This window comes from Humulus lupulus, chromosome 2, assembly GCF_963169125.1.
Source record: "Humulus lupulus chromosome 2, drHumLupu1.1, whole genome shotgun sequence".
NCBI lineage: Eukaryota > Viridiplantae > Streptophyta > Magnoliopsida > Rosales > Cannabaceae > Humulus > Humulus lupulus.
The window spans coordinates 296,295,220-296,303,106 of record NC_084794.1 but is presented as its reverse complement, the minus strand read 5'-3'; the positions used below and the strand labels follow the sequence as shown (position 1 = coordinate 296,303,106).

The following is a 7,887-nucleotide window of genomic DNA, read 5'->3' as shown; positions in this document are numbered from 1 at the left end:
TTTACTTTAAGCTCTACTGATAGGGCTATCAGTGTTCTCAATCTGTAAACAGTTTTCGGCGCTATTAGTGTTCTTAATCTGTAAACAATTTTCGGCGCAATTTTATTTATGACCGTGTATATTGTAACTATTTAAAGCATCCTGTAAATTTTTAGAAAATTCCGAATAGTTTACAGTACCGAAAACTAGGTTCAAACATGTGTTGCACGCGTGGAAAACAACATGTTTGAATCTAGTTTTCGATAATGTAAACTATTCGGAATTTTCTGAAAATTTGCAGAATGCTCTAAATAGCTACAATATACACGGTCATAAAAAAAAATCACGCCGAAAACTATTTACAGGTCAAGAAACACTGAGAGCCCCACCAATAAGACTTAAAAGTAAAGTCTATATAGAAGAATTATCTTATATAATAACAATAATAATATAATAATAATAATAATAATAATAATTCCGTGTTAGAAAAATTGAATCTTCTTCGATTTCTCGCTCTCTCTCTCTCTTACTCGATATCTCCCTCTTAATTGCCGTCGTGTTTCTCGTTTTCGTCGATACTTAGTGTCTCCTTTAAAAGCCCTCTGCCAATTTGGGTTTTCGATCCCTCTGTTGAAAGTATGGCTTAGGTACCTAGGTTTATTTTGTTTTATTTTGATTTTGTAGCTGTTGACTCGCTGCTGTTTTCGTTAGTTCTATCCAATTGCGTTGCTTAATTGTTCTAATTTGTTAGTTATTATCAATAACTATCTTCAAATTGGGGGTTAGGTCATTAACGATCTACTCTTGCCGCCTTCAATTTGGGCACTTCAATTTTGGTATTTGCTTCATTTTGAGAGTTGGTATTGGTGTAAAGTTTGGTCATTTTCACGTCTAAGGAGCATTATGATTGTTTCTAACATGTTTTTTGTTTTTGTTTTTTTTAAAAAGTTAGTATAACTAACAGTTGTGACATTCTCGGTTTTGAAGTTTTTATTGATTAGTAGGGCTGTTCACTGAAGAATATGAAATGGTAGAGTTAGCAACTTTTTTAGTTAAGAGCATTAGGAAATACTGGTATTTCGATTATGTATTTGGATTGGCTCTGTAGGGCACTGGGACGATTTAGTTGCGTAGCATGAACTGCATTAATTGTTGATAAAAGCTTTTGTTGTAGGTGGTTCATTTGGAGATTCCCTTGTGTTTTTGAGTAATGCGGTACTTTGGTAGTTGGGGGAAACGTGGTCAAAGAATAAAGAAGATGAATGTGGAAGCTCACATGTCTGGACAAATCTCCGGGCAGGTACCTAATCAGCCTGTAATGCCTCAGCAGAATGGTAATGCTCTTCCTTCTCAGATGCAAACATTAGCAGCTCCTCCTCGTACTGGGAAGTGGAACACTATGGACCCTGAGCTTTTCCGAGCGCGCATGTATATGCGGGAAAAGATGTAAGGCTCATTTTTTTTTACTGTTGATTATGTTTAGTTGTCCATGTAAGAGGCTAATAACTAATAACTAAATGTCTGAATGGTTCGCGATTAGAAATCTGTATTTTTTTTAGATTTTGAAATGAAAATTTGAATTTAGTGACTAAAAACATGTTTCTGAAAATATGATTGGTTCAATGTCAGAAAAATATTTTTGAGGTTTAAAAAACTGAATCTGTGATTGGTATTAAATTTGAAAATATAACAGAAACTGAAAACGTGGAGAGAATTTTTAGGGTTTTTGGAATAAAAATCACAAAATGAAGAAAATATCATTATATCGTTTTCTATTTTAGAAATGAGAATTTGGAAACAGATTTTAATTTTGTTTTGAAAAATAAGCTACCAATCAACTATTTATGTGGGACTCACACATTTTAAGATTCCAAAATGATAAAATCCAATACGGATCCCTTACCAATCAGCCCCAAAACAATTTGTAGGCCAAAAAGGTGTCCCGTAAACCCTTAAAAATTAATTTTGCAACAACTTGGGCCAAATCTTGGGCAGCTTTTGGGGGGGGGGTTATCGGTTTATTGGCTTTTTCAATAAGTTTAGAGTACTCTCAATGGTTGCTCTACTCTATCATTTAAAATACTTCATCAAAATACACATTTTTCTATTTAACCTCTAAATTTTATATTATACCATATATCAGTTTCTCTATATATTTTTCTATATCATTTAAATATTATATCTTTAAATTTATTTTATTACTTAAAGTAAAATAAAATAATTGAAAAATAAAAAAGAAATAATAAATATATATTAAATGGAGAGAGAAAGCTTATAAAGAAAAATAATAATATTAAAATATTATATAAAGAATATGTAAATATTATATAAATGTAGATATAGATTAATTGAAGTTTGTGCATAACTATTATAAATATATGTATAAAGGAGTTGATGGAAGATGTTTTTATGAGTTTTAGCTAAATATTATAGAGAAAGTGTATTACAAAATATATCACCAAAACATACATTGTTTATAATTTTCTTCAAACTTTTACATTATACCATACATCTGTTTCTCTATATCATTTATATATTATATTTTTTAAAATATTTTATTCATTTTAAGAAATAAAATAATTAAATATAATAGTATCATATTTATATATATACAAAAGTTTATAAAAAATAATAAAATATTTATAGCTTGATGAATAATGTTTCACTATATATAGATAAATACTATTCATTTAGGTAAAAAAATATAACTTTACATCATCCATTGAAAGATTACTTAACCATTTCTTTTATTATAAAATATAACATATTTTAGTTTATCCACTAAGAGTGCTCTTACTCAAAGTGTCGTAAATTAATTAATTATCCATGCCGATGGAAGAAAAATACTTATTAATGGACTAAAATGCATATTATGTATTAAGATATTTGTGGAAATTAGTTTGATTGTGATAGTGTATAGCTCATATTAGGTTATTAATTTTGGGCCCAATCGTCTAATGACTTTTCTCTATCCAGTTATGATACCCTATCGCAGCGGCATTTGCAGCGGTATCAACAGCCAATAAATGAACCACAGAAAAAGAAGGTTAAAGATATCGTTAAGCGCCTAGAGGTGGGTGTATTTAGAATGGCTTCTTCAAAGGTTAGTCTACTTGTCAAAAGTTGATATTTGTTATGTTTTGTGTATGCATATTACTTTTTAGTAATATCTATGCTGCCCTTGAGTGTTTCTCTTGCTTTCATAGTTCGTTCAAATTTCAATTAGTTATTTTTTTTAATGTCTTGATTTTGCAATTCTCATTTTAGGAAGAATATATGAACCTGGAAACATTGGAGAGCCGCTTGCTTGGTTTAGTTAGGCGTCCCCTGCCGCCCAACCAACCGGTAATGCCTCAGCAGAATGGTAATGCTCTTCCTTCTCAGATGCAAACATTAGCAGTTCCTCCTCATATTGGTGATGGACCCAAAACGGGTATATTTAAAAATTTATAAATTGCAAGTGCACGAATCGTTCATATAGAATAGTGATCGTGTAAACAAGGATGTCGAACCCAAAAGAGTTGTCTAAAATCGAAAAGATAAAACTATTTTAAATCAAAAGTAGTAAATTCTAACCTAGCTCCAAAGATTGATGAGTTTTAATGTTATGAACATAAAATAAAAGATTGAAAAATAAAGCTATTTAAGAGAATAAAAATAAAGCAATAATGATTTGAAAATAAGTGTTAACAAAAAAGATTATTAAGATAATAGGATCCACAAAATGTAAGTTTAATAATATTTATTAGTATATTGATTCCCAAGTTTTAGTGATAGTTAAAATAATTCAAATTATCATTTTCCAAAAAGATTTATAATTTTAAGCACAATTTACTTATAAAAAGATAGGATTTTTCTTCACTTTTCAAAATTATAATATCAAAGCATTTAGTGTAAATCAATCTAATGAAATAACAAATAAATCAATGAACATTATTTATAAGGCAAAATATAATATTTTTGTTCTAAGCATGGATGTGTACAATTTAATGACACATCTTACACAAAGAATATTATGTTTATGCACTAATGGATAACAAAGTGTAAATATGTTCTAACAATCTAAAATACAAGATATTTAAGATGAAAGAAATATATGAAGAAGAAAAACCCATAAACTTTGTTGCATTACAAGGAAAATCAACATACACGTAAATATTACTGTTGACTGTGTTTTTAGTCAACGACGTGAGAACGTCAATAACGACAAGCCTTCAAGAGAATATAAATGACAACAAACAGTTTAATCAATGAAAGTAAATAACACAAGAGATTTTATAGTGGTTCAGCCCCGATCAGTCGGTAATAGCCTAATCCACTTAGAGATTTTATTACTATATTCACACTCAAGATCAGATGAACCAGTGTCAACTAAGTTTCTTCAGTGTAAATATTCAAGAATACAAAAAGGGTTCTCTCGAAAACGCACTTTCTCTCTCTAGAACTCAGACCAATTATCAAATTGCCAAAAGTCATTTTACGATCCCATCAACCCTCTATTTATAGGCTTGGGATCCTCAATTGATATCCCCTTCAGATAAGGATATTTTATTATTCATATTATATTTAAATTACAAGAAATATTTAAAATACAACAGATTCCTCAATTTGAGTGAGGAATGAGAGATTCCCGCGGTGCCCAGACCGATTCTTACTGAAGTCGTTTCCGGGAATTTGACATAGTCTAGTTTGTTTGTTGATGATTATCGTCTTCTGGTCGGACACATGCATGCTGGACACCTGCATATGGACCATACCCCTTACTTTCCTCGGACCAAAATCCTACCACAACTTCACTTGGTTCTCCTCGGACCAAGGTCCGAGCCACATGCATTGGCTCTCCTCGGACATGGTCCGAGCCAACCTCTTTGAGCATTCCTCGGACTAGGGTCCGAGCCATATGTTTTGGGCCTCCTCGGACTAAGGTTCGAGCCAAGTCATTTTGTAACGTCCCTAAGGTAGGGTACGTCTGCCACATACTCGTAATTCTAGGGTTTACAAGTATGTAAGGCACTTGACCAAAAGAATTAAATAAAATGATACGAAGAAATACAGAAAAATTTAAAACTTTTATATAAACTTATTAGAAGAAATTATTACACGTATGAATACTTTAAATTTAAGGCAGCCATATGAAAACTCTAAACCATTATTGCATTGCTACTGAGTCCGTGCTCCACAAGTTGCTCAACAGCTAAAGCCACACCTGGAAAAATGTTGGAAAATAACATAATGAGCTAACGCTCAGTAAGCAAATCTCATGCATACACATACACATGAATGTCGTGAATTTGTAGTGCACACATACTAATATGCTGACTTATATACTTATGCATTTCATTTATTGCTCATGCACTTTCAAACTTTACTTTTATGCTCTTTCTTTTAGTTTCACATTTTTATGGGCCCAATATCACTTGTGCACACTGTTTGATTCAGCCAATGCCTGCAGGGCTTGTTACACATATCATATAGAATCCCATGGGTTCTCCTCCGGCTAGCCATCATCTCAGCTAGGCTCATCATACCACTCATTTCATCGTTGCCATAGCTGCCATACTTATTACACATATGGAGGAGAAAGACGGACACATGGCAAACATATCTGAATGGTCAACTCTGACCTAGCCCACACTAGTGGGCAGCCACTATAAGTCTTATAGACTTCCGTCTTCTTCATTACACTTACTTGATTGCTTCATCAAAACAGTGGCACCCTTTTTAAACATCTTATTATCACTTTGCTTAAGCCTTGTGTCATTAAAATGTTTAACTTTACATAAGACTTTTCAAGGCATTTCATAACTTTTCTCATATTCATATGCATGGTCTTATATCACATAATAATGTATCACATAACTGTACATGCCATGCATACATGCTGATGCTGAAATGCCAATGTTCATGTTCATGACTCATGTTGATGGTATTCAATCAAGGCATTGTATCACATCTCATATAACTCAAAACATCTTTAGTCATAATACATGAAGCTTTGGGTTGGTGGCGTTGTTATACCTTAACGTAGAGCTATGGCTCAGGTCTAAGGTTTCCAGCCTAAAAACTTAAACGCTTCATATATCATAACATATAACAAATCATGAACATAGAGTAATCCACATATCCATCAACATAAGAACACATACTTGCACATAATTCATATCATTCTTAACCAAGTAAGACATCTTTCACATATCACAGAATTCATCAATTACATATCACACAACACCCTTATGGTGTTCATATAACCATTCTTCACATACTTATCATATGCATCATCATCATACCATACTTAACTCATCAGATGTACACAATCAATGTAGTCATGCATCTTACACTTAAGCACAAAAGGTGAGATTTACTTACCTTAGGTCCTTAGCTTATTTTAAAACGGCTCACCAAGAGTCAATCAATCAAATCCATACAAATCCTATTCAAGGCACATGATTTATTAAATTCTATCAAAATCGTAAATATACACTATTGATAGTGTATATTAACAATACCAGAAACTATATAAATGATAATAATAATTATTATCAACGTAATGCAAATAACTCTTCATATAAAACAATGCTTTAAACCTTGCTCATAAGATAATGTATTCTTATGATAATAATAATAATAATCCCAACAAAATAATAATTATCGTCTATAATTAAACTTATTTCGATATTAATAACAAAATACTTCAATAGCAATACGTATATGAATGTATATATTCAAATAATCATTTTATAAAAGAAATCATATTTTTAACATAAAGTTGTAATAATCAATATAATGATAATAATATAAATATAAATATTTATATTATTATTAAATAGTCATAATATCAATTCCAGTGATATAATAAATATACTTTCTCCAAAATTCATTGGTCTTACAAATATCAATAACTGTAAGAAACTAATATTTGATATTATTTTAATATTCAAATATTAACAAAATATTAACATATAAGAATAATTGTTAAATAATACGTTTACTATAAATCACACTCTTCATAGATATATATACATAAAACTGTATTCTTGATTTACTTAACAAAACAATAACAATAATAATTAAAATTAATTAATCATAATAATTTCCATATTAATGGAAAATCAATTAAATATGTATTTTTATACTTTATTTAATATCTAATATTTTCTAGAAAATTGGACAGCACAACGGCTATAAAGTGGACAATTCCAAAAATCAAAACCTGTATCAAAAATATATATAATCCCAGACAGCCAGTAATTTACATAAAATATTCCATATATCAATAATATATAATTATATACTATAAATACACATAATAACAATTACTCTAATCAATCACAATTAAATCACAATATATAGGTTAAAGAAATTATACCAAAATGATCGGGTTCCACAACAAGTCAAACGATGATTTTCTGAAACTCAAAACGTACTTCGAAACCTCGAACACTAAGTTTCGACCGTCGGTCTACGGTGGATCGCGGTTGCTCGTGGTGGGCCCACCACCCAACTATGGTAGATGTAGGAACAAGTTATTGGGTTTTGAAGCCCACAACACGAGGAGCACGATGGTGGTGACGGATCGGCAAACGGATGCCCGAGGTGGCCGAATCGCAACTTTGAAGTCGCGGGGTGGCCGAACTTAAATCGAGTGGTTGAGGCGTTTAATCGGCGAGTGAGCTCTAGATTCCCGCGTGGGTCGATAGTTCGGAGGCCTCTGAATCCAACGGTCCGGAGCGTGGCTAAAAATGGTGGCCGGAAAGTACTCCTGCGTCGTCGGCAACAGTAATACGCAGAGGAGAGAGAGAGAGAGAGAGAGAGAGAGAGAGAGAGAGAGGGGTTTTCTGAGGAGAGAGAGAGAGGGGTTCGGGTAAAAAGAAAGGCTGAAGCCTTTTCTTTTTTTTTTTTTTTTTTTTT

General features: G+C 31.8%; 1 protein-coding gene across 4 annotated transcripts; it reads left to right on the top strand.

Annotated features, from left to right (window-relative positions):
• Positions 1-454: 454 nt before the first annotated feature.
• On the top strand, positions 455-5,892 carry LOC133819987 (histone acetyltransferase HAC12). Of its 4 annotated transcripts, none has more exons than XM_062253380.1 (5): positions 455-615; positions 1,154-1,425; positions 2,956-3,082; positions 3,247-3,412; positions 5,432-5,892. In XM_062253380.1, the coding sequence occupies exons 2-5, from the start codon at positions 1,190-1,192 to the stop codon at positions 5,452-5,454; spliced, it is 552 nt and encodes a 183-aa protein (XP_062109364.1). In that variant the 5' UTR covers positions 455-615; positions 1,154-1,189; the 3' UTR covers positions 5,455-5,892. The 4 variants fall into 4 exon arrangements, with proteins under 4 accessions (XP_062109364.1, XP_062109366.1, XP_062109363.1 ...); XM_062253382.1 differs by having other exon boundaries at positions 455-626; positions 3,247-3,343; XM_062253379.1 differs by having other exon boundaries at positions 455-626.
• Positions 5,893-7,887: the final 1,995 nt, after the last annotated feature.